At 42.0% G+C, this 26,335-nt stretch overlaps 2 protein-coding genes across 3 annotated transcripts in view; one reads left to right on the top strand and one right to left on the bottom strand.

Annotated features, from left to right (window-relative positions):
• spock1 (SPARC (osteonectin), cwcv and kazal like domains proteoglycan 1) overlaps positions 1-11,503 on the top strand; it is a 117,283-nt gene extending 105,780 nt beyond the window's left edge. For both annotated transcript variants that reach the window (XM_076873580.1, XM_076873581.1), the window contains exons 8-12: positions 4,931-5,050; positions 6,689-6,910; positions 7,412-7,474; positions 8,058-8,195; positions 10,064-11,503. In XM_076873580.1, the coding sequence (XP_076729695.1) occupies positions 4,931-5,050; positions 6,689-6,910; positions 7,412-7,474; positions 8,058-8,195; positions 10,064-10,260 (740 nt within the window). In that variant the 3' untranslated portion in view covers positions 10,261-11,503. The remainder of the gene's footprint in view (positions 1-4,930; positions 5,051-6,688; positions 6,911-7,411; positions 7,475-8,057; positions 8,196-10,063) is intronic.
• A 3,613-nt stretch (positions 11,504-15,116) lies between these two features.
• Positions 15,117-24,915, bottom strand: bicc2 (bicaudal C homolog 2). The gene is made up of 19 exons (XM_004545421.3): positions 24,572-24,915; positions 23,380-23,426; positions 22,945-23,014; positions 22,736-22,815; positions 22,426-22,587; positions 22,280-22,333; positions 21,814-22,029; positions 21,481-21,732; positions 21,222-21,353; positions 20,835-21,024; positions 20,593-20,726; positions 20,314-20,516; positions 19,856-19,961; positions 19,348-19,387; positions 17,842-18,005; positions 16,595-16,805; positions 16,331-16,500; positions 16,094-16,193; positions 15,117-15,979 (listed from the first exon to the last, which is right to left on the bottom strand). The coding sequence occupies exons 1-19, from the start codon at positions 24,846-24,848 to the stop codon at positions 15,849-15,851; spliced, it is 2,739 nt and encodes a 912-aa protein (XP_004545478.3). The 5' UTR covers positions 24,849-24,915; the 3' UTR covers positions 15,117-15,848.
• Between the last annotated feature and the right edge of the window lie 1,420 nt (positions 24,916-26,335).

Here is a 26,335-nt window from a genome sequence, read left to right as displayed (position 1 = left end):
GTAAAGGTTCCTCGTCAAACTCTCTTTGATAGGTTAGAGTGGGGCTTTGACAAATCTGACACTGCAGTCTCCACACCACCTAAGAACAGATGGAAAGCAGTTGTCTGGTTTATTATTTAAAGTAGAGTGCACATTTTGCTCTTAGTTGTTGAGATTTGACAAAGTAGCTATTTACCCAAAGGTTTTTATTTATTCTGCCCACTTCTGCCTTTTTTTGTCACTCTGCACTGTGATAAGTAAGAGTTAAATTTGCTGCTAAAATATAAAAGCCACCAAAGAGATCTTCCAGTTTCTTGAAGCTGACAAGGTGCAAAACTTTTCAGCTTTGTTTTTCTCACACCTGTTGCATCAGTTATGATTTCACAAGGAAATCAAGGACTGCATTGCTGCTTAGTCATAGTTCTGCAGTATCACATACAAAACTCTTTGGAAACTACCTGAACTGATGGATGCTGTCAGCAAACTTTCTTTATGAAAATGCACAATGGAAAAATCCTGACAACTTAATGAAAAGAGGGGGGAAAACTGAGAACCTTAGACAGTTATAAAGTATCCAGGGATAGATTTGGCCTACATGGCTTTTGATTTTGTAAGTGAAAAGAAGTAAATACAACGACTACAGGAACAACCCATTAAAATTTAGCTTTTATACAAATGTTAATGTTAATATGATGTGCAGTGCTGTGCAAAAATTTGAGCCACACATCATTTCTTTATACTTTGCTTTCATAGACCCAGACTTTCTTGCCTTTCTTTCTGTTTCATTTTCAGTCCTTATAGCTGACATTTACAGAGGAATAGAAGCTTAAAAATAGACCTACCTCAAGGAATGAATGGGTGTTGTCTCTAAACATAACAGACAAATGTTAAATTGTATCTTTTGGCACAAAACCCTTAATTTGTCCCAATTTTTGTAGTCAAATCTATGAAAAATGTACACAATCACATAGTTAGACATAAAATAGTATTTTACAGTAACAAGCTGATGTACCTCAGCATGGTGTGTCACATGCCCTTAAAAAATGTAAGGAAAATCTACAAGTGGATAAAATAAGAGGTGGCAGATTTTGATCCATCATGCAATACCATCTAGAACAGCGTTCCCCAACCCCCGGGCCGAGTCATTTGGTACTGGGCCATGAGAGTTGAGACTTGGGTGTGAAATGTATAGTTTTCAAGGTTTTTATCGGTATTTGTCATTTTTTTAAAATAATTTTTATCATTAACTCGGTTTCCCTGGGTCTTTTCCCATGTGTTTTATGAATAAATGTTCCCTTTTTTGTACTGGTGCTGGTTTTATTTTGTTGTATTTACCTTATTTACCTTAAAGTATGTCCATGAAAATATTGTTGGAGTTAAACTGGTCTGTGGCGCAAAAAAGGTTGGAGACCGCTGATCTAGAAAATATGAGACTGGCAACAGTTTCTTTTTTCATCGTGATAATGACCTCAAACACACCAACAGTGCAGTAAAAACATACCTGGATAGAAAAACTACACAATGGAGTTATAAGTGTCATGGACTGGCCTCACCAGTCCCCGGACTGGTTACTAAACCAGTGTGGGATTGATTGAAAGAGTGGCTCAAGACTTTTGCACAGTAATGTATTCTGTTAACATAGAAAAGTGTAAGAACAGGCCTTTATAACTCTCTGCATTGGATGTATATGTGAATATTTTCAGCTTTCTAACTTAACGCCCTCTGAAAAGGCTCCTTATGCACTCAGCAGTGCTGGAATTATCAGACACTATTTCAACAATGCAGACAAAATAAAAAGATAAGAGTCCATCTAGACTCATTCTGAGCCATAGTGCCAAGTCTAGAAACTTTGAGAGGAAAAGATGAGTGTAGTGAAGTCAGAAAAAGTGTACAATAAGATGGAAAGCGATAGAGGGAGTGGATATCAAAGGTAAAAACTGTTAAAGAAACGCTTAAATCTTTAGAGTCTGTAGGGGGATGTACAAGGAGAGAAATGGGAAATGAAGCACTCAAAGCAATTTAGGTGAGAGAAAGAAATAAAGAGAGTCGGACATATCAAAGTGGCCTTCTTCTTCGTCATAAAAAGAAACTGGCTTAGCCACAGCCAGGTGTGATAAGTGGCTTATATTGAATCTTGAAAATCGACAGAGTTAGAGAATTGGAAATGAATGAGCAATCGAGAGAAATCAGCAAGTCTCAAAGGCAACAAAAGAATCAGAAAAGCAAAGAGTGATACAAAAAGCAATGAGAGGGAACAGAGAGCAAGACGATGAAGGGCAGAGACAATGTAGGAATGCAGTGCAGTCACATAAAGGATCAGGCAGGGACAAACCTTCCAGAGGTTTGAGCTTCGAACGGGCGACGTGCTACCGACTGAGAATCGCTGAGGAGAGATGATGTTTAGCTGTTGGTATTTTGTTCTCTCTTTCCAGACTGTGGAAATGAAGAGTGCTGTGAAATGTTATCTGTCTGGTCCTGAAGGCACACACTCACACATACGTAGTTACGCACATGTACACATGAATTCAGTCAGACAAGTATTTTTCATCCTCTTTTACTAAGAACATCTTTTATGGAGGAAGATGTGCACAATTCCAAACTATTACTGTAAAATGCAGTATGTACAGGTGTATCTCCATGTGTGCATGACCTGACAAGAATGCATGAATACAGGATGTTGAGTGTGGCTCAGCTAAAAGCAAGATGCCAGAAATATGTGCTTATAAACTACCACTGACGCTGAGGAGTGTTTACACTTTGCTTGTGTGTGTGATGTGCTCATATCCTTTTGATCCCATGTTTGCTGACATCTTAATCCACTGACAGCAAAGTGTGATTCAGGTCTTCTCTTTATTTAAGTGCAAGTCCTTGTGTGCGTGTGTGGATGAGTGATTTTGGTCCATTTAGGCGTTCACATTTCAAACATTCAGAAGATTTTCTCAGTTTTCTATCTTCAGATGTAAACACTAGAAAAAGAACGATTGTATCAAAGGAAAGCCACGTGCAACAGGATTGTCAACAACCTTCCTCTGTGGATCGTCTGTGCTACACGACAAAGCTGAAGGATTTTGATCGGTAATGATGGTTCGAGATGCCGAATGGCTGTTGTCCTCTAGGCACATTTATCAAACTCTCAGACGAAAGAAAATGAGAAACAAATGTGTCAATCAGGCGCAGAAGATTGACACACAAAGATGCAGAATGAGACAGGCAGAGGCAGAGGTCTGCTTGAATTGCAGTCCAACCATGTCTGTCCCACGGGGCTGAAGCAACGAGAGCTTTCTTTCTTGTTGTTTATGACTCAAATTAGGGAAATTCAGTTGATGCTCTCTGTCATTAAAGCATCAAAATGGGTGACAGTGCTGGGTGAACTTTCTTTGCATTTGCACAGATGCGAGCGATCATGCACAAAGATAGAAACTAGGGCTGCCACGATTAGTCGACTAGTCACGATTACGTCGACTATCAAAATCATCGATGACTGATTTAATAGTCGATGCGTCGTTTGAAGCTTTGTAAGATCACAAAAGACGCAGGAATGAGTAGTAGGATTTAAGAGTGTAATAACGGACTGAAACAGAAGATGGCAGCACTGCATGTACAAGGATGCCAGCTGCCGTTAAACCCCGAAGAAGAAGAAGTAGCTTTGTCCCAGAATTCATAGCGCAGCCTAGCTCAGTTTCCAACAATGGCAGCAGCTAGTTAGTTTTAATATTACTCTTATTATTCTTTCTGGGTCACAAAATAAACGTTTAACATATTTTCAGACGAGAATGTAACTGTGTAAACCTCAAATATCTGCTCAGTTTATCAAGACACCACATATTTTGAAAAGCGTTACCCACTAGCTCGATAGCTAGCCAGGGGCAAAGCTCACTAGAGCCGGTGAGAATCCCGGACTCCGGGCAAATCGTTTTCAAACCCACCGCCGTCTTTCGCTACTCAGGTTAAACATATATAAGTCACTTAGATAACTTAAAAATGTTATTGTTTGGCTTTTTTCAGTATTTTATTTGTTCCTGAGTAAATCGGTTTGGCTGAGATTAAAGTTATAGTTTTTACACAGCTGAATAAATGTCAAGCAGACAGCTGATTATCAGAAGTGTGAGATGCTCAAGAATATACTCCGGTGTCCTGTTATATTTTAAGTAGCAAGGAGTTTATTAAACTTCACCGAAACAATCTGTAAATTTCATTAAAATTTAATAAACTATCATCTTGCCTTTATTTTGAGTTAGCACATAGCTTAAACACTTAAAGCTGTAAGCTAATGATAGTTATGTAAGAGCAGATGCATGCTGGTGCAATAAGCTGTACGTTTTACGTCCAATGGATGCATTGTCGACTCTGATTAGTCGACTAATCGCAAAAATAATCGGTGACTAGTCGACTATCAAAATAATCGTTTGTGGCAGCCCTAATAGAAACACATGCATTTATCTTAAAATTGCAACAATAAAGTGGCATCTAATGCAGACACAACTATTCTTTTCTTTTTTCTTGTTTTACTATGAAGGCAAAGTGGCATGACAGACCTCCACTGGTATGGTGTATGTGTGTGAGATTGTGTCTTTTCCTGCAAAGATAAAGTCATTCATCTGAACTCTGAACGAATGCTAAATGAAACTGGACAGAAATGCTAAGAGCCATGGAAATAACAATATGTATACTGTACATGTGTGTATGTGCATATGTGCATGTCAGATTGTGTTCCTATGGTAACCAGTATTTGAGTATGCGTTATCACCCCACTGTGTTTGCTCAAGGAGAAAAGTTGGACGAGACAAAAGAAAGGAAAGAATACAAAGGAAAAGTACACAGCAGAAATGGAATGAAAGTTTGATGAGGAGCAAGAAAAAGAGCTGTTTTTTTTTACTCAGATGACAGCAGTAGATTGACAGCTTCCCTTTTCCTCATTATTTTGTGTGTCTGTGTGTGTGTGTTTCTGCAGCTTGCACTGATACAGAGCTTCACAGTCTCTCTGCCAGACTGAAGGACTGGTTCGGAGTTCTCCACCTCGATGCCAACAGAGACCTCAAATCCTCTGACAGCTTTGACTCCACCACTGGACGTGAGTACATCCCCATGCCGTGTGCCTGTGTGTGCGTGTGTGTACCCAGTAGCTGCTGAAAAGTCATGCTTTTTTTCAGTTCTCATGAGGGCTAGCACTGATGTTGACAGTGACCCTGCTCTGTTCTCTGTAATGTCAACATGTCTGAACTAGAGATGGACCGATCCGATATTACGTATCGGTATCGGTCCGATACTGACCTAAATTACTGTATCGGATATCGGAGAGAAATAAAAAATGTAATCCGATCCATTAAATATCAAAAAAGCACCTCACAAAACTTGCGACATGGCATAACTCGGCTCATAACCTTAGCACGTCAGAGCAGTATGCATCACGTGATAGAGCGGCTGTGGCGTGCCAGATCTGTCTGGTTGAGCATTTCATCTCCGAGAAAGTTATCCCAGAGAGAAGTAAAGCAAGTGTGTAAGTTCATCTCTGAATGTTTGTAAAGCATTCCTGCGTTAAGCTTAACAACCAATATATGGAGCGACTGCCTCTCTCTCTCTCCTGCTGCTACTTCAATCATGAAACTGATCAATGATCAGCTGATCGGCTTTTCTGTCGTCAGTCCGTCTCTCTTGTTTGTTTATCGCCCACTTCGCGCCAGAAAGAGGAAACCAGCGGCTGAACAACAGCAGCACGTTTAACCTTGATAAGCTGTTGTTAGAATTTATTTAATATTACTTTCTACACCAGGATCTTTTTCTACATAGCTGACGGCTGGTAACTGTGCAGGGGCGGATCTAGCAAAGTTTAGCCAGGGGGGCCGATAGGGCATGAACAGGGAAAAGGGGGCACAAAGACATACTATTCTTTCTTATTCTCATTTAAAATGTCTAGCTTTTAATAATTAATTATCTGAATCTTACACCCAAAGTTTTAATCTGATGTAAAAAAAGAAGTCCATTACTGTATATAGTAACTATTAAGTCTAATATACCCTAGTAAGCTATAGTACTTTTTCCTTTGGGAAGATACCATCTGTGCAGTCTGCAATTCTGTTGAAGAAAGATGTTGAATCTCTTTAATTATTCTTGAAAAATAATTGATTTCTGTGCATTTTTTTCACACTGCATCAAATTAAAGTTGATTACGTCGATTAAGCATCATGAGGTGGAGGGTGGTTCCCTATTTTTTATTTTTTTGCTGGGAGTTTGCAACCCTATTAGTTAGGTTGCTTACTCTTTAAAATACCAGAATAGGAAGGATGAAGTAGGTTTAAGTTTATTAGATTGATCAGTATTGCTGAACTATGAAATATTTTGGGTGCAGTGTATTTTTTGCATACAGGTATAACAGAATAGCTTTAGTGGGGGGTTTTTTGAGTTTGAACTTATACAAAATGCAGCAAGATATTTTTAAAAAAGTTTTATTTATTAAAAAACACACTATATCGGTATCGGACGATATCCAAATTTAAGATATCGGTATCGGACATAAAAAGTGGTATCGTGCCATCTCTAGTCTGAACACATCTCAGCTCTCTGCCGCTGAAAACACTCTTGCGCACATACTCGAACTCGAAACTCAGTGTGTTACTTTAAAAAAAGGAAATGTCGGTGACTTGGACATGTTCTGCAGTATCAGATGTGATTTTTTTTTTTCTTTTTTGCGTCTCCATTTTTTCTTCTCTAGACTTTGATACAAGCATCCTGCCCATTTGTAAGGACTCACTGGGCTGGATGTTCAACAAGCTAGACATGAACTTTGACCTACTCCTGGACCAGTCGGAACTGAGTGCCATCTACCTTGACAAGTATGAACTGTGCATGAAGCCTCTCTTCAACTCCTGTGATTCGTTCAAGGATGGCAAGCTTTCTAATAACGAGTGGTGCTACTGTTTCCAGAAGCCCGATGGTGAGGAAAGGGGGATGAAAGATAAAGGGATAAAAGAAGGAGGGAACATATGAATAAGTAAGGAAGGAAAGAAAGCTTAAGTGACACAGATACGAGTTGCCTGCATTACCTCATTTAAGACCAGTTACAGTAGTTCTGATATAATGTAATAAACTAAATGTTAGTAACGGAGTACTAATTTCGAATTTCCCAGAGGAACCCACCCGAGGGATTAATAAAGTTCTATCTTATCTTATCTTATCTTAATAAAAACATGTTTTTAATTAATAATGTATTAAGAAGGATAAATAGTCAGGTCATTCAAGGACTGTAAATCAATAGTGAATGTAAGGATAATGGGTATTGAGCCTGATAGCAAAGGAGGATGTCTCCAGTATAATATGTCACTAAGCTGTTAGTGGAGGGAAACAGGTTTGAGTGATTATTAACTATAATCTAAGATACAACTAGAGCTGTTTCAGTTTTCAATTTAATGATACTGACTTTCTTCTGTTGTTGTAGGACTGCCTTGTCAAACTGAGAAGAGCAGGATCCAGAGTCAAAGTCGAAGAAAGAGCCTCATAGGTCAGTCTGAAGTGGCAGCTGTCAGTTGCTCGCTCCTTTAAATGCCCTTGGAGGAAAACTCACGACCACAGAGTGAAATGGCAGTTGGATTTCTTTTAATAAATATTTTCGAGTAGGGGAAAAAAGGAGATATTGCACCAGCACTATAAAACACATCCAGGCACTTTGTACACATGTCATCTGTACCCATTGAGCAGATCGTGTAGTGTTTCAGCTCACTACAAAACAGCTTGAAAAACGAGCTGGGACAGGGTCAAATGAAGGTAAGAGAAAATAGGTGTGTGCGTTTGTGGATGTGTGTTATCAAGCGACTGCTTTTCCTTAAGCAGAATGTATGGTTCCTGTCTGCAACCTTCACAGCAGTAATTGATTGTTGATCTCCCTCCCTGTGTGAATACACAAGAACTTTTGCTGCAAGTTGAGGACGTGTACATGTAACCTCTGCTGAGCAGAGTTTGCATTATATGCTCAGATTTTATTTTTAATTTTTGTCTGTTTAACCGTTCCAGCAGCTTTCTATAACTTTCTGTGACTTTTCGTCATTCCTTCTCATTTCCTCCTGCTTTTCTTTGCTCGTCTCCAGGCACTTATATTCCCCGTTGTACTGACGAGGGCTACTTCAAACCAACTCAGTGTCACGGCAGCACTGGCCAGTGTTGGTGTGTGGACAAATATGGCAACGAGATAGCTGGCTCTAGAAAACAAGGCAATCCCAACTGTGGTAAGACCAAGCCACACATGTAGATATTCTTCAGTTTGCTCTGTTATTCCTCCATTTCTCTGACCTTCTTTCTGTGTTAGTGCTTTGATCCACGTTGTCTGCTTGAACATCTGTCTTTTTTGTTTCATTTGTAATCTTCTACAAATTAGAAAGCCTGCCGATCTCTTCTTTACAACACTGACACACAGAGAGCACTGCAGCTGCAACTTTGTTCTCTTTCTTTGCTCAGTAATTCTCCCCGTGTGTCTCTATCTGTACCGGTATCTACGGATCAGTTATCATTTAGGAAATAGATAACATTAGGCATGCCTCTGGAGCCAATTCAGCTGTTTCTAATATGCCTGATTCTATCTGCCTCTGATATCCTGCTCGTGTACCTCTGATAAAACACCAGCATCTTGCAAGTCAAGACAGAAAATTTGTCACACTTGTCAGCAGGGAGCAATGTCAAAAGATCTGTTATGAATATGAATTTGAAGCAGTGCTGAGGCGTACCTCACAGGGGAGAATAAACAAATAAACTACTGCCTATTGCATTACATTTTGACAAAGAATATACAAGATTAAGTTTTTTGACATGTTATAGTGATACCTAACAAGTCAGCCATGGAAATTCAAATGAAATGGTCAAAAAGCCAATAAAAGCACTTTGCTACAAATCAATTGCACTGTGGAAAAAAGAACAATAATTAGGAGGAAAGAATCCAGGCAGACATACTAATTACCAATCAAACAGCCAACTCACTGGCAGATTGCACCTCGCACGGATGCCAGTCTAGTCGAAAACCAGTAAATGCAGGTTCCAGTATTGATGTCCGTCCAGCCTCCATGCACACATGCACACGCGTAGACAACACCAGTCCTAACAAGCTCATCTAACTCTGGCTGAGTGGCCTGAGGCAGGGGTTGCCTGGAGTTCTCCCATTCTGGCCTGCGTAGAACAAACAGGTAGCAATGCAGCAGCTCTCCACTCAATAGCCTGAACACAAGGACACCAAACTGATTTTAACAGCGTAAGTGCCACTCAACCACAGCGCAGTTGTACCCAGGTGTAAATAGGCTGTTTTGAACACAGACTAATTTGAAGTTCAAGCTTCAAAAAATGCTCAAGGCAGAAGCTGATAATGACTCCTGTTCACACTGTAGCTCCACTGGATTCAGCATTAGCCTCCCATTAACCAAACACCACTAAAACCATCCAGTATAATCAACTCCCTGTAGCCGCATGTTGTTTGTTGGGTAAATCAACAGAAAGCAAAAGTTGTTGTTTTTTCATTTATTTTTTCTAGTAGATTATTTGCTCCCCTGAAAAGAATGTATTGGTTAGGGAAAGAGTTAGCTCATGATGGCCTACTCTGATTCTGTGCCCTATTTCAAGAGTTTACACCCAGGCTAATTGCTAACATTAGCAATTAGTGCAAAACAAAATAAGGCTGGAGCTAATGAGAGTGGAATTAGTTCTGAAGGTCTTTGGGGGTGAAGTGTTACACTGAATGTTTTGTTTTGCATCATGACCTCCTGTGCCCTCTAATGAAAGTCTTGACACCTCTGTATATATCAATAAAGATGTGGTTTGATGACTATTAGCATAGTTTCCGGGTTTTTCCAAAGGTAGCTGCAGAAGCGTAGACCACCCTTGCTAACTGCCGAAGCAAACCCACTAATTTTGTTATGTAAGCAGGCCTTAAATATGACAGAAACCTGTCAGTTCAGAAAAGTGCTGGAAGGGTTACTTCCAGTAGGCTTTCAAGTTTCAGGGAGCCCACTGGCAAAGAATTTATAATCTGGGAAATCATTAATATATCATAATTAATGTTAATCTGGGGATATCTGTGTAATCTCTTTATTATGTTTTTCTCTCTCTACAGATGAGGATCAGGAGACATCGGGGGATTTTGGCAGCGGCGGTGCGGTCATACTCCTCGACGATCAAGAAGAGGAGCCATCACAGACCGGTCGGAGCCGGCAGAAGAAGAGACGGGGCCGCATCCATCCCCGAGGGACCATCGAGGACGACGAGGACGAGGAAGAGGACAAGGATGACGAAATCGGCTACGTTTGGTAGCTCCGCTCCATTTTCCTTTGCCATCAGCTGACCAGGAAACTCCGTTAACTCAGCACAGATCTAAAGCCATTCCAATGTCTCTTCCTCCAGTTACCTTGGCAGCAGTCCATCTCCTGGCCCCTCAACCTGCTACTGCAATCTCTGTCTCTCATCCAAATCTCTCTCTTCAGTGAACCTCATCTGACCTCTTCATTTTCAAGCGTTTCACTCTGTCCTCAGACAGAAAATAGAGAGACTATTAGATTTCAACAACTGTCAAGCCCCTTTTAGAATTCTGCTCGAGCTGTCCACTTTCTGCCTCCACGTTCCCCCAAACCTGTGATCGTAAACACCTTCTAACAGGGACTCTATTATCTCTGTCACTCGTTCCATCTTCTTTCAGTCGTTCTCCCTTTCTCCTATCATTGTATGTCCATGTCAGAATCTCTGGTCAGTCTATGAGCCCAGATATGTTAGCTGATGTATTGGATGTAAATATGTTTCCTTAAGGGAGGCCAGGCTATGGACTACCTTCCCTGTTGCTCCATCAGCGGCTCATTTTCATATTGTGTGTTCCACCGTCGGGCTCCTTCTGGTGTTCAATGATGTTTCTGCAAATTGCTGCCACAGTTTAAGGCTCTGAGATGCTCCTTCTCCCTCTCTCTCTCACTCTCTCTCTGTTGTTTTAAGGAGGATTGTAAAATATTTGTTGATCTTGAATGTTCCAGGAAGCCCAGGAAACAATGAGATTAATGATGTATTGTCGTTGTTGTTGCATGTTTCTCATCGTGTTTCTATAAAAGAGAGATTTACCTGGCCAGGTCTAGCTCTATGCATCTCAAACAGAAAGTGATGCCTATTTGGCTGCTACAATACTTTGTTGCTATGTTGATGCTGTCTAGTGTCTTTTTGGTTCTTCTCCCAATCTCAGGAGGTAGGAAGTTGCATTGCAAAGTGTGATAGCAGTTAAGAAAAGCAAACTGCAAAACCTACAGTCCAAATCGGTTGGTTCTCAGCCAGCTATTCTTCTACTAATTGGTCAATAGGGCTGCTGAGGATTTTTGACTGCGCATGGACACTAAGCTGCTCCTGAGCTGGGAGGACACACGAAGTCATGCAGAAGAAGAGGCTCAGTTGTGCGTCAAAGCGTTGGATATGTTCAGTGATTTGAAATTGAAATCTTCACCATGTCAACTACGTGAACTTTTATTTGTAACTTTGAGAATTTAAGTAAAGTGGCACTTTGGGTGTCTTTTGAACCTTACAGGTCTGCGTCCATGTGTCTCTTGCTCCCCCGTGATGAAACCTTTTAGGCAGGACGTCATGTGTTTCATCTCATTTCACAAAATCGTGATAAAAAAAAAAAGATGAATAAAAACACATCTCTTGCCTCTCTTTGAAACCACAAACACATTTGCATAAGATTTTTTATTTTTTTCCAAAGCCCGGATTTCGCTGCAGTATTACAATCAAAGCCCTCCATCAATACTGACCTTTTCCAACCTTGAGAAAGCGTTGTCCCTGTTAGAAGCAGACATAAATGGTAGCTGCAGAAAATACTCTTATCACTTGCCTTTGAGAGAGGAGAATCACAAAGCTAGCAGTGCCCATAAGAACATAAAAGCTTAATGAGTGTTTTTGTAATATCAGTGGCTAATGGGACAGCTGACCCCACTGGCTTGAAACAGCCTGCGCAGCACTTTGAAAACACATTGTAGCAACAATCAGAAGCTAAAAGGACAACTGAATCTTCTGGCTTGAAAAAGCCTATTCAGCAGTTCACAGCACTCTCTGTCACACAGAATAGACAATGGGCTTAACTATGTGCATCAAATTATGCTGGAAGCTGTGGAGGGTGTATAATCACCCGATTCTGGGACCCTGGCTCGTGCGTCTTCTGCTGTCATCAGGCTACATGAGAAAAGTTGGAAAGAAAATGTCTGCTTCTTGTGTCTTTACTGTATCCGCCTATATTCCCAGTTGCAGTGCTATATGGCTCTCAGCTATTCCTTTCACTGGAGCCTTAATAATAATTAGTGGTAAATGGTCTGTATTTGTATAGCGCTTTTTACTAGATCCCCCTAGGGACCCCAAAGCACTTTACACACCCAGTCATCCACCCATTCACACACTGGTGGAGGCAAGCTACAGTTGTAGCAGGTGGCTGGACGAACCACCTGCTACAACAGGGCAGGGCAGACTGACAGAAGCGAGTCTGCCATATCGCGCCATCGGCTAGTAGGCGGTAGGTGAAGTGTCTTGCCCAAGGACATAACAACTGGGCTGTCCAAGCCGGGGCTCGAACCGGCAACCTTCTGATTACAAGGCGAACTCCCAACTCTTGAGCCACGATCGCCCTAGTGATAACACAGTCTATCAAATCATAAAGAAAACGAAAATACATTTTGCTCAAATTCCTATTACAAATAAATAGCATTATAATAGCTAATTTTTTTCACATAAAATGCAAAACAGCTTGCCTGTATGCAGGGATTCCTCTCCTTGGTAAGGTCTCCAAGAAAACCTTTAAATATAGTCATAAGTAGGAATGCATCTACTTAAGCATCTGTGGCACCAAGGCCATGCTTGTCTGTCTTCAGGAGAAAGACCTTGCAGTTTCAGAAAAACATCTCTTCCTCTTTAGAGCCGTTACATAAAGTGTTTAATTTCTGTTATTCAGAGTGATGTTTAAGGAGGAAATGGTTTGTTTATTCAGAATTAAGGTGAAATCGGCTTGTTTTCTTCATCTTTCCTCTCACTCTGTGCTTTTGCTTGAAGACATCTCAGTATCTTTGTTATGAAATTTTTGTCACAGCATGGGTTCGTCCAGCCACCTGCAACAGAACTCCAACTCGTGCAGATGCCATTTTACTAAAAGGAGTAATCAGACAAAGTATCACTGGGTTCAGGAGTATGATGGATATTTTGAACACACGGAAGGTTGTTTAGGAACTTCAGCTAACGTGGTGTACTGCACACCACGGCTCACATTCAGCCACTCACATGCTGTCTCATTATTGTTTCTGTTTTCTTCTGCTTTCCCACTGAAACTCACTCCTCTTGTAGTGAGCTCTGTCTTCATCTCAGAAAAGGGAAAGCTTGGTTGCATTCTATCCTCAGGGCACTTCACTGCTCTGTTTCGTTTCTCTATTGGCTGCTTCTTTATTATCCCCAAATGACTTTTCCTGTTGGGTGGATCCTCGTATCCACCCAGCGTCTCCATAGAGACCGGTGATGGCCACAAGTGGGGCTTTATGCAGTTGGCTGCAGTTATCGTATGGAAATCAAGCTCCTGGGTGGAGTTAAAGAGTTAAAGCAAAAAAAGGAATTTCTTTTAGTCAGGATCTTGTCCAACACATAAAACCTTATGTTATACCTATACTTTGTTTCTTCATGTAGTTTTTCTGTTAGTGAATTTTTATTAAGATGCTTGCATGGAGATTCACATTGAAGTTGAAAGATTGTTATTTAACACTTGGCAAAAATGTAACAAAGCATATTTTCCAAAACTGCTTCCCGTATACATACATTCACACAAGATGTATTCAGTAAATGGCCATGTGACTGATCCACAGTGACAAGGGGTCATCATTTATGTAGGACTACACAGCATTTTTCTTCCCTCATCCCACATTTGGAGACAATGTCCTACATGTGGATTTGCTCCACTTTATGAAACTCACTAGTGCGGCACAGATGCATTCCTACATTCTGTCTTTATCTAATGGCTGTGAAGAAAACAGATAAAGCTGCCATCATGGCTCAAGCACAGGTTAATAAGTCACCATCTTTTGCCATGTATGTGTTGGTAACAATAAAGACTGGTAGTTTTAAAGGTCATTTGCACAGTTTTGGAGTTTCCCACTGGGGAAAATATGACAGGAAGCTGATTGTATGTAGCACCATGCATGTAGTTTCATTGATGAGATGCTTATGAAGATGTGGTGATGTTTGAATGCATTCATACTGAAATAATTAGATTGTTTGTTGGTATCAGGTTCCCTACATACACGTCAGTTAAATCCATGGGCTTCCATTTAAAAGCTGCAGGGTATACTACAAGTTATTAATATCGACAAGCTAAGTCCAGTACTAAACCAGACTTCTCTAAAGTGGGCAAGCTGCTATTGGAGTCACTCATACCTTCATTTTACATATTTAACTGGGCCATAAGTCAAGATTGCCACTTTACATGTTAAAAGTCAAAGTGGATCTCCAAAGTCCTCAGGAATGAGAGCACTGCTCATTTTTTTTCCAGGTTGTTTTCATTCTAGCTGTGTGATCAAGGACCAATTCACGCTCACAACCCCAGGGGACTGCAAATAACTACCTGACAGGACAGAAATTCAGCATCCCTCCAGAGCCCAAGGACCAGATTTGAGGATCACCAGTCTAAAGCCTGCCTATGTAATTGGCAGACACATTGTAATAAGTAGGGATCATCTCCCCCTAATCTGTCACAGCCCACCACTCGCACTCACGCTCTCTTTCATGCTTGGCTGCCACTGTACCAACCAGCTTGTCGAGCCTCGAGACAGATCAGACCCCTTCATGCCCTCCAGTGGAGCTATCTTGGCCCATTCAATTCCATGTGATAAGCAGCACTGCTATTCCAAATTTGCACATTTCTGTCAGCGCCCTCTCCCTGATGGCACGTATTTTGCTGCATGCAGCCTTCTGCAGATAATATTAACAGGTAGCAAAAAGTGGCTGCACTGGCTTCATTCCAGGGAGTAGCGATAAAACGAATTGAAATTCTTTGTCGAGAAGTCAGAAGATGCAAACCACTATAATAGGAGTTTCATATTACCCTCAAACAAATAAATGTATTTATGGTTTCTAAATCATTTGTCTTATCTGATACTAGGCCCTGTATAATTCAAAACCAAACCCCACCTTGTCCAGCAGGAGCTGTGATGCTGCTGTCACTTTGAAACAAATGGCATTATTTTCCATGCAGCACAAATGTGACGTGAATTTGTAAAAAGAAGACTGTGTGTGACACTAGTGCCCTCTTGTGGTCTGCTCCCAGTTTTTACTTGCCTCACACATTTCCACTGATGACATAGGAGGTTATCAATTTAAGGCGTTGAACACATAACTGAGTCCGGCCATAGACGTGTTGTGGTTTTTTTTAAATATGTCATTCACTATTTTTTCACTCTCATAAAAGAAAACAGTCTTTTACAGCAACCTTTTAATTATCATCACTATGACATGTTTTTTTTCTTGGGTAAATGTTACAGTTGCATAAAGATTGTGGTTAATATGGTCAAAATATAGAGTTTGCATAAGAAAGGCACTTTATGACAAAAAAAAAAAATCAACATTTTCTCCTGTTCCTGTGTGCTTTGTGTAGTTCGTTTCTTGTCATAACTGAGTTTTGGATGGAAAGCCTCCTTGTTTTGAATTATTATATAAAAAAAACTTTGGGTTACGCTGTAGAAGAAAGGCACCCTGTTTAAATGTTTTACATAATTTTTGTAGTTTCTCAGGATAATCTCGCACCTCTCCCTTTGTAGTAAATGAGCTAGTAAGACTTTTGCACTGGCATCATCATTGTTGTATATTTTCCCATTAGAATATCTCCACATATTTGGCGTCTTCCCTCACCAGCGGTTACTCTGAGCTGCAGCTTCCACATCCATGATTCGTGGAAGTCTACCACTAGCACCACCTTCCAGGTAGCCAGACTTCACAGCAGGTGTATCCGAGAGCCTCCTCTTGCTTTTGTTCAGTTCTGTATCAGAGGGAAAATAATCAATTTTACAAGAGGAGAGGAGCACAGCATACTGCCAAAACAGAGAGAGAAGCGGATACGGCATAAATCCCGGCTGAGGCTTCAGAGATTCACCTGAGATTGCTAATAACATCTTGCGCCTTGCTCCAAAGGTAGATACACCCACTTCCTTCAGATCTTCATCAGACAGAGTGAGGAATGTCTGATAGTCGATCTAGAGGAGTGTAGACCGAAGTTGCATCATGATGCTCATTTATAATGCATTAACTCTTTCGGCTTGTGTTTGCAAGCTGAATGAAAAAAAAAGTGATTTCAAAAAATGATCAAGTGCGACTCTGTGTGTGAGTTTACCTCTTGCTGTTCAAACACATCGATGTATTTGAGCAGGCCCAGCTGGCCGAGCAGCTCGGGCAGGTCATCTGTCAAGTGGGGGCTGGGGCTCCGCTGACTGCAAGTCGACCCCCTCCTCTGTGAGCACACACTTTCGAAGTAGCTGCTGCCATTGCTCGCAAAGCTCTCCGCTGAACACCGGAGGCCAAAGTTTAGAGGAAAAGGTTAAACGCAGCAGGGAGCAGGTGATCTCTGTTTAGCTGAGTGCACAGAGGTCAGACTTACAGGGCTTGTCGCTTCTACTGCGGTTCATTGAGGAGGCAAATGCAGGAAAAGAGGATGATGAGGAGAAAGTAGTCAGAGGTGAGGATGGGGAAGATGAGGATGAGGACGAAGAGGAAGAGATGGGCTGGGATGAAGATGTGGATCCACGTCTGTCCCTCCAGTTCTCAGAGTCGCTTCCATTAGCCACCTTTCCTGTCTGAGCAGCCCAAGACTAGAAGGAGATAGTAACAGCATTAAAGTGGACCTATTTTTGCTCTTGGACTCTATTAACTTTGCATGATGCAAGGTTAAAGATATTCCTTATTTATCTTTTACTGGGTCTTGGTGCATCCCCTCCGTTCATCCACTGTCTGTTTTTTTTTTTCTTGTATTGCTCTGACACTTTGTCTGACAGGTTTGAAAACCAGGTGGATGTTACTGCTGTTCTTGTATCCAAACTGAAAATATGGGAATCTATAATAAGTTCCCTTATACAGGCTAATGTTGCTTTCTTCTGACAGCGTTTTGCACAATAGCATCATCGTGTCATTTTGCCACCATGCCCTACTGTCATCTCTCCCCTGTCTCTGTCCCAGAGACAAATAGCTGCAAGTGGCCATAAACTTCCTAATGCCTGTAGATCCAAGGATTTAGCCAAATCCATTTAGCGTGTCTCTAAACCAGCTTATTTGCCACTGTGGGCTGATCTGTGACAGTAAAAGTCCTTCACTCGAATCTATCAAAGCAGCGGGCATAGCAAATGCTTCCTCCCAGTTGCCTGGGTCTCAGAGGAAAATTGAACTCATTGGAGAAATGCCTCTTGCTTTCATTATCCTAAGTGAGTCTGCTTCTACATCAATGGCCAGTGGGCAGTCAGAGAGCAGCTATTCAAAAGGCTTTAAAAGAGCAGGGGAGATGAGCTGAACCAGCTCAGGTAAACAGGTTGCCAAAGAGTGCCTGTGTTGACCACACCGATGGTATCAGACTCCAGGTAATTGAGCGTACAAATTGGCAGTGCTTACCACACAGTGAGATAAATGCCCGAGACTGTTAGGGGGCAAAACCAATAAATGAGACTGTGTTAGAGGGCCACTGTGGCAGCGCTTGTTTCACTGCACTGCAGTAAAAGCTTCAACTGAATTCAGTCCAACAAAAGTAGCTGTACCTATAAATCATGAACTCTACCTATAACTTTGAACGAAAACTCAAAATGTTAATCTGTGAGACCATTTTTTCAGCTTTTAAGTAAGCAGTAGGCTCATCTGTACCTGTTGCTGGTTATTACCGGTGCTCAGGTAGGGTTTGTAGTTGCGTCTGCTGATGTTGCGAAGCTCTTTTACAGCCTCGGCTGGCATAGACTTGGAGAAGCCAAGGCCACTCCACGTGTCTGTGGGCGTGCGGACCTCTGTGACTATAGGCTTCCTCTGCATGGCTAACATAAATACACATAAACACAGAGTTAGAAAATGTGACTTCGGGACTAACTGGTATCAAAAGCATTACCGTCTCTGATGTTGTCTGAAATCTGATTGCCAGCTTTCACATAAATGCAGCACGTTGCATGTTCAATGCGGAAAGTCTGACTGTAGTAGTGCTGTGGCAAAAGAAGTGAATAAGGAAACACTTTCAGAAAGCTTTACAGCTTTAAATTCACATAAATGGATTTTGCAGCAAGCATCAATACTCATATCCGCAGTCTGTCTATCATAAAAATGCTTTGCAGGTTTTCCACGTCTTCTTTGGTACTCTGATGTGAGCAGGCTGGGTTCATGTGTTAAATAATGAATCACGAACAGTGTTACTTCTCTTGCCAGCATGTGGCATACTTAATAAAACTCTGAGCGCTAAGACTTAGACTGGCATACGCATTCAATCGACAAACAAGTGACCCTGGGCCTCTTCCATGTGTGAATGTGTGATAAAAACTGCAACAGTACTCCATAAAGAGTGCAATATCAACAGGATTATTACTGGTGGGTTTTCATTCGGGTGTCTTTGTGTGTATTTGTGCCGTAAATGTCCCATTCATATCCTGGCATACGGGTGTCTTAATGGCTGTGAGGCAGATGGCCCATTCAAACTGCTAATTCATAATCCCATAAAGGAACACTGAGGGAATTTGGTACCATTTGGCTGCAGATCTCTTCAGTATCTCTCATTCTGCGTGAGGGATGCTACGTGTGTGTCCACGCACGCTTGTGTATGAGAGCACACGCACCATTCCTGGATGCATGTGTGCGTGGGTTGTCTGCATTGTGTATCTACCCCTGGTGAATTAAGTGGGAGTGCCAGTGCTACTCTATTATAACTTTGGCACACTGCAGCCCATAAACAGGCCCCCTTCATCAGTTGTCTTGGCAGTGAGCACTGCGGAAATGGGACCCCTTTATCAAATCCCTACTTCTGCTTGGGATATTAATGTGTCTCCCCTATAGCATGCTTGAATAAACTTAAAAGCCTACTTCATCTGGCTTAATCCACTGACATTAAGTATTTTCCCAGCAATGATGTGAGCAAAACATGTGATTGTTACCAGCAAAACTAAATTATTCCTGCTCCTGTTCAGCTCCGAAAACAAAACAAAAAAGTGTGCTGATGAGCAAAACAACAATATACTTCACCAAAATCTATTTTCATGCAACTATCTGCAGAACAGCAACTGTGAATCAATAAAAAAGAAGGAACGCTTGCTTAGCAGTGCTAATCATTGTTGCAGAACGTTTCTGAAACCGCAGCAAGACAGGAAGAAATATTAAACATTTAGGAGGACTAACCTCTGGTTGCCAGCAGTTTCTTCTTTTCATAGTCATAATCCTACAAAGTACAAACAGGAAATGGAGTAGGTAAATAATGCATGAAATTGAATTTTTTTCTTTGGTTACTGAGAGATGGGAGGATAGCGGGAACCTAATTTACAGCAGGAACAAACACTTGCATAAGAAAACACGTCCTGCTGCCGTGGCAGTAAACTTGTTAATCCTTCTTTGCATAACCTTTGCGTATGTGAGATGGGAGAAAAATAAGAGGGGAGACCAACAAAGAGAGAACCCAATTTTCAAAATCAAACTGCAAATCAATAGATTATAGACCGTGACAAAGAAAATGATCTTCCCATTTTCAGTTTAACGTGACATTTTCAGCGTTCGCTCATCCACTGTCCTACAGAGATGTGATTATCTGTCCACTGAGCATCATCCGTGACCAAAATGTCTGCCACAGATCTGTACATAACTTCGTGAAGAAACAAGCAAGGAAGAAACCTGCAGCTCCTGTTTTTCTCACCTCAGCCTTGAATGAGTCAGCGCGAACATTTTGAGCCAGAGTCACATCTCTCCTCAGGCTGTTCCTCCGCTCACTCCTCCCCCCCTCAGTGTCTGCGTTCAGCAGTCTGGCACAGTCAGGAGGAACACACGCGCGCGCGCGCACACACACACACACGCACGCAAGGTTAGGTGAAACTGTGATGGCTCTGTGCAATCTTTGAGTTCTTACTAACTCTTTCTTTCACCTGGCTGCAGCAGTTCTTTCAAAGTGTCATCGTGCAGTTTAAATATAGAGTGTGTTAAATGTGAGCTGCATCATTAAAACTGCACGCTCTGTAGAGCTGATTTATATCAAATCAAACAGAAACCAAAGTAGAGCAAGTATAAACAACAACAAAAGAATTTTCCAGAAGTTAAGACTTTAAAGATTATGAAGAGTCATCAGAGAGTAGGTGTGTGTACCTGCAAAACGCTCACCTGTATGTTAACACCTGCCCTGTTGAATGGCGCCTGCCCTGGCTGAAAACCTTGGCAATTTCAGGACCCTGAAGGCTCCCCCTCCGACCATTCAGTCCGATCCTGCTGATGCTGCTCTTCAAAGCGTCACACGTCTCAGACGATGACATCGCCACACACTCAGAGCTCTCATGCTGACCAAACTGGTCCTCATTTTCCAGAATCTGAAAAAGAGAATTGGAAAGTTTCAGAAGAATTTCCCATTGTGTTTTGTCATTTTGAACATTAACAATGAAACACCTTCTCCAGAGGTCGACCATCTGTTCCCTTCGGCCCTACCCTACCCTCCTCAGTGGGAGAGGTGAGGCCTGGTGGAGGTGAGGGACGTGGCTTTGTACCGTTCGGCATCTCTGTAGCAGGAACAGGCACGGGGCCTGATCATCAAGAAGAAGGGTGATATGAATGAATCAGTATGAAGCAGAAAAATTTTAAAAAGAATTATTCTGATTGCAAAAACAAATCACATGTGTTAATGCTCTCACCCTGTTCAGACAGGCGAAGCTGCTGCAGCAACATATTGAGCCAGTAATTGGTCAGCCCACTGCCAGGTAGCAGAGAGCCAGGGGTCATTTCAGCTATCTTAACAGTCTCAGAGGAATCCAGCCCCAGGAGTAGACGGCGGGCCTCATAGAGGCAGGAAATATTCCTTTCCAGACCTTTCACCACAACTGACTGACAATTATAAACCAACACAGATTTTTAGATCAGTACTCAACTCAGCAGAAAACTACAGGGGAGAATATTTTGCATTCAAAATCAAAGAAATATTTCAGGGCAAGTTTTTATCAATACAAAGCCCAATCAAATTAGCATTCTTTTTTCAGTTGTGTCTCAAACAATAAGCATCAGAGCCACGAGGTAAAATGTACCTTGCTGGTCTGTTTTACTTTGGGCTTGACGCTAATGAAGACTCCAAGGTTTCGCATCATCTGAGCTAGCTTACAGGGATCGGCCTCCCCATCTTCACGCATGTCAAACATCAAACACACAGGCAGACAGTCCTATTGTGTACACAAATATGCAAACATCACACAGATTGTAAAAGTGTCAAACATTAAAAGCAGCAAAGTTTTCTCAGCATTGTTTTTTAGCAGTTATGTGCACACAAAATAAACAGCCCCGCTGTACCATGAGATGCTGCCTAGCCAGACAAACCCCATCAGGGCTGCCCTGAATGAGCAGCGAGGGAGGACTCTGAGGGGCGCTGAGGTCCGGTAGGATGATCTGGGTCTGGGTCTGGTGCATAACGCTCAGGAAGTGAGCGCCATTCTGTCCCAGCAGGAATAGGTGCTGCTGGGAGGTGACGTCCAGCTGGCTGTTGACAATACCGCCTGCAACCTCTGCTCCCAGCAGGAGGTCCATCAAGATGCAGGTCGCCTTCTGTGAGGTGATGGTATATATAGTCACGACATGATACTTAAACCTCATTACCCAGTAGTCTCCTTAATCTTTAATGCTAACCTTTACAACATCTGCATTGCCCTGCAGACCCCAGACGGTGCAGCAGCTTCCATAAAAGGGCGGCTGGGCTTGAGGCTGGGGTGGCATGGCCCTGAAGCTCACACTGACCCCCAGAGTCTGTACTACCTGCTGGATAAGTGGTGAACCCGGATCTGGCAGAGCCTGGGGCACAAGACTCACTGGCAGGTCAAAGGTCAAGGATAGCGGCTGGAGGTCCTGGGATAAGAAGGGCAAGGGTTCGATGAGAAGGAGACACAGAAGGGAGGGATAATGAAGAGGTGGGAGAGAAACAAAGACAGAGACAAGACAGGCAGTGCATTGACAGATATACCTGTCCTTTTTGTGTCAGCCATCCTCTTAATCACTCTATTGATCTTTCCGTCTGACAGGAGTGAAAATATTGAGTGTTGAGACAAATAAAAATCTATTCTGTGCAGTTTGCTCAAATTACACATTGACAACTCACTCTTATCCTCCTCCTGGCTTCCTCTACGCCTTCTACGGGCCCAGCGATGGAGACCTGGTAATTAATAAATAAATAACATGTAAACAAATTGGTTTTCAGTTTCCTGTCATAGTGGCAGCAGTTAGTGGAATTAAAATGCCACCTACCTGGTTGCTTTTCTCTCCAGTAGCATTGTGACGGTTGGAGTCAGGGAAATGAATATGACAGGATGTGACCTCCATCACTTTTTTGATATTTCCTCCGCCTTTTCCAATCACATGAGAATGCTCCGTATAGGCCACGTCCATTTTTAGAGTCACCTTGTTTACCTGGTTTTATATAAACACTGGTTATTTGAGCAGATTTCAGTTCAATACTGGCCTTAACATAAAAAAAAACATAAAACTACTTTTATTAAAAGCTTACATTCCTCTATGGATTCTTGACATTGTAAATTTAAGGCACCAGCAACCTCACCCTGGTTTCCAACACTTCTAGTATCTTCCTTTTGGCTTCCAGGACATTAGCTCTCTTCCCTTCCACCTTCACGTGTGGATCTAGAAACAATAGATGGAAAATGATAAATCTCTGTTCACACACACACACACACACACACAAAGCTGTGGGAAAAACACAAAACAAAGAGCACTGATTTTGGTGTGAACGGAACATGAAGAATTTGCCACCTTTCTTTGATTTGGCTCCTATCTTCAGTTTGGATGGCCATTTCACCTGAGTGTTAGTTTCTCTCATTACCTGTGAAAGCACGGACAATAGAAGAGAGTGAGAAACAAAGAAGCTGCTATCACTCTATGCAGGAAAGATCGTAACAGATACAATGAGAACACACACATTCAGAGAACACAGCAGATCTTAGGATACAAAGCTGCCTCCACCTTCAATTATCACCACCATAAAATCTGTAATCACTGAATGAAGAGCATCCAACAAGTAATAAAACTGCAGCAGGGATGTTTTCACTGGTCTAAGATAAATTTCACCATGAGGCTTTAAAACACTAGTGATTACACTGTCAGTGGTTTTTACAAAGGAAAATGGCCAAATATTATTAGTTGTTTGGTTTATGAATAAAGTGTTTGAATGTGTGTAGAGCCACTTACTCTCTCAAAAAACTCCTCTCCCGTCTCGACACCCTCATGCTTTGGAGCTGAAAGAAGAAGTAGGCAAATGTAAAAACAAGGCAGATAAAGATAAAATAAACCCCTAATAAAACCCAGCAGAGAGATTTTTCAGGTTGTATTGGTCGCCACGCAATGTTCAATATGACGCATGTGAACACAAAGTCTGCATTTCAATGTTGACTTGGCTGAAATTTGTCAAGCCAGTGGAACAAGAGGTTGCTGGGAACATAAACAAGTTTAAAAGGCCATTGCTCCATGGTGACATTTACAGGGTTCAGGGGGAGCCCCAGGAACGCCTTCAACCCCCTCCTTTTATCACTACGGGTTACGCTGGCCAGAGCTGAGGAATGAGAGGAAAACACTATGGGGTGGAGCAAAAGGTGGTGGTTAGGAAAGGCAGCCACAAATTAGCCTGGAGACAACTAATCACATCAATGGCATTTGCTGACGCAAATACCTCCCACTTTACCCAAACAAAAAGAAAAAAAAAATTAAAGTACAAAACCAAAGGGGAGGGAGGGGGATGTACGAAAATCAGTGTGAAGGCCTGAATGCGGTGTGACAGATTATTACCTAAAGGGTTGAGATGGGATGTTTACTGCCTGATTGAGGCTGCTCAAACAGCAGTAAAAGCAGAAGTCCCAGCTGCGCGCGCATTAAAAACCAAGCCGCGGTTATCAGAGCTGAAGCACTTTCCCATCAAGCGCAAACATCAGCTTGTGTCTACAGCGGTGGCACGCTGTCAGAAAGAGTTTCCCCGGCGACACAGGGGAGGCATTTGTCATAAACCCGCCAAGCAGCCATAACTAACAGAGGCAGTTACCTTTGCTTCACAGACGGGAATGATAATAGCCAAAAGGACCTGCGAATGCATAAGCAATTGCAGGTCATAAATCACAATGATGCAGCAACAGGGGTTTAGTGGATGGCGTTTACTGATGACGACAACAAGGGCACAGGCGGCTGGAGGCCCCCAGAGGCACGTGGGATCAGGTAGATAACAAGGTCAATGAGGAACACAGGATAGGATAGGTTTCAAAAGAACACAAAATTCAGATGTTGTAGAGTTCAAGGCAGACTGTGAGAATGAAGTCGATAAGAAAGCCCAGAAGTTCAGGCACATAGCACTGACAGTTCCATCCATAAAAATTGATAATCCCATTTAACTCACCATACAACATGGTCTCCAGCTTCTTCCTATCGATCCTGAACCTCTCCTCCACCCACTCTGAGTCCAAACTCTTCCCTTTTGTATTCTCCTGCTCCGAATCACAGCTTCTTCCCACTTCTTCATGTTCCTCATCCTCTTTTTCCTCTCTGTCACACTGGGTCTCGCCCAGCTCAGCTTCTGCCTCTGAGTTGGGTTTTAGGCTGTCTTCCAAGTCAGGCTGCTGGGGTGCTACAGTGGTCGGGACTGGAGAGCTTTCCTCTGTGGTAGTGGTGGCCATAGCAGGACTGAGCCCTTGTCAGTGGTTTTGTGTGTGTGTGTGTGTGTGTGTGTGTTTCCGAGGAGTATGTGTGCATGTGTGTGACCAAGGAGACCAACAGGGACAGAAAAAAGGGAGAGAGGGGCAAGAAACACCCCCTGTGTCTTTTTTTTTAAACATCCCCCGCCCCCTTCACTTAGTTTGGTACACAAAACTCTTTCTCTGCCCGTTCAAGCTTTAGGAGCCTTGAAGGACTTGTCTCTTTGGCTTTCATTGCACAGATGGATAAAAGTAGCTTCTTTGCACCGGCACACAGTGTCTGCTCTATCGTAGTGACTGCAGAAAGGCTAAGACAATACAACTTCAAGTAAGGCTCACTTTTCTCAGAACAAATCCTCAGTAATCCTCACTTCAGTGTCCACAGATTATCTGGATTGATAGTCAAGGTCCAATGATAAGTCAGGACACAAAACTCTCTCACACAGACACACACGCACACATCCTGACATCCAGCTTCACATCAACGCACACAGCTAACAAAATAAACAGGTCATCCAGCCACCTCAGATCATGTCTGCACTCCCTCCCCGTCCTCTAAATGAGACACAGGGGGCTTCAGATTCCAGAGGTCGGGGTGAAAGCGATCAAAGGGGTGTAATGCAGCAGTTTTTCAAAAGAAGCTTTCAATTCCTGTCTGTACTAGAAAAAGTCCTACTATCTGCAACTCTACCAACAGAATACTGTAAAATAAGAAAACATATATATACTGTATGATCACATCGTTAGTGTCAGTAGTGTCATTTACTGTTCCAGGTAACACATTTGTAACTACTTCATATGCATCTCTCAGATCCTGTATCAGGTTTTTGTTGGATTTTGTCCTATTTTCCTTCAGATACTGTTTCCCTGATTTCTTTTGAAGACATATTGCACAGCATGCTGAAATATGGAAAAATTTTAATTAACAGCTCTCTGGGAATCACCTTGCTGGTGTAAAATTACTGATTTAAGCTTGTCAAATTGTATTATCTTTGATCTTTATCAAAGATTAACCTAAAGATATGGGAACAAATTATGGGATTTTGTGACAAACCTAAAGATACAGTTTAAAAAAGCTTCCTTGCTAATCTGTCTGTTATGTAAAGAAACAATCTCTGTTCATTTTTGTGGTTAGGTACCTTTTTCATGCTCGGACGAGTCAAAGGTCTGTGTTAAGTGGCTTAACATGTGGGATCAGGTGAAAAATGAAGGAAAAGCAGCCAATGTTCAAAGAATAACTTTGAAAGACCTTCTAACACCTGGAAAAAAAATGAAATCTGGCTCACTGGAAGCAAAATATGAAGAAATGAGGGAGTGGCTCAAAACCTTTACACAGTGCTGTATTTCGTTTAATAGCTACTCATACGAGTCGGATTCTGATTAGTCTTTGAACCACTAAAAATACTTAGGACTGCTGTAACACAAAGCATGAATCTCTAAAAATAAATGTAGCTATCAGATAACAGCGG

Source organism: Maylandia zebra, linkage group LG2 (genome assembly GCF_041146795.1).
Source record: "Maylandia zebra isolate NMK-2024a linkage group LG2, Mzebra_GT3a, whole genome shotgun sequence".
Taxonomy (NCBI): domain Eukaryota; kingdom Metazoa; phylum Chordata; class Actinopteri; order Cichliformes; family Cichlidae; genus Maylandia; species Maylandia zebra.
This window is presented reverse-complemented; position numbering and strand designations above follow the sequence as displayed.

What these genes read in the sequence shown, in the direction of transcription:
- bicc2 (XM_004545421.3), bottom strand. Translation starts at nt 24,848, where the DNA reads ATGGCCACCACTACCACAGAGGAAAGCTCTCCAGTCCCGACCACTGTA. An exon ending in GAGAGGAGTTTTTTGAGAGA is followed by an intron (nt 23,015 to 23,379) that starts GTAAGTGGCTCT and finishes GTGCTTTCACAG; the next exon opens with GTAATGAGAGAAACTAACAC. An exon ending in GGGCAGGTGTTAACATACAG is followed by an intron (nt 19,962 to 20,313) that starts GTGAGCGTTTTG and finishes TGACTGTGCCAG; the next exon opens with ACTGCTGAACGCAGACACTG.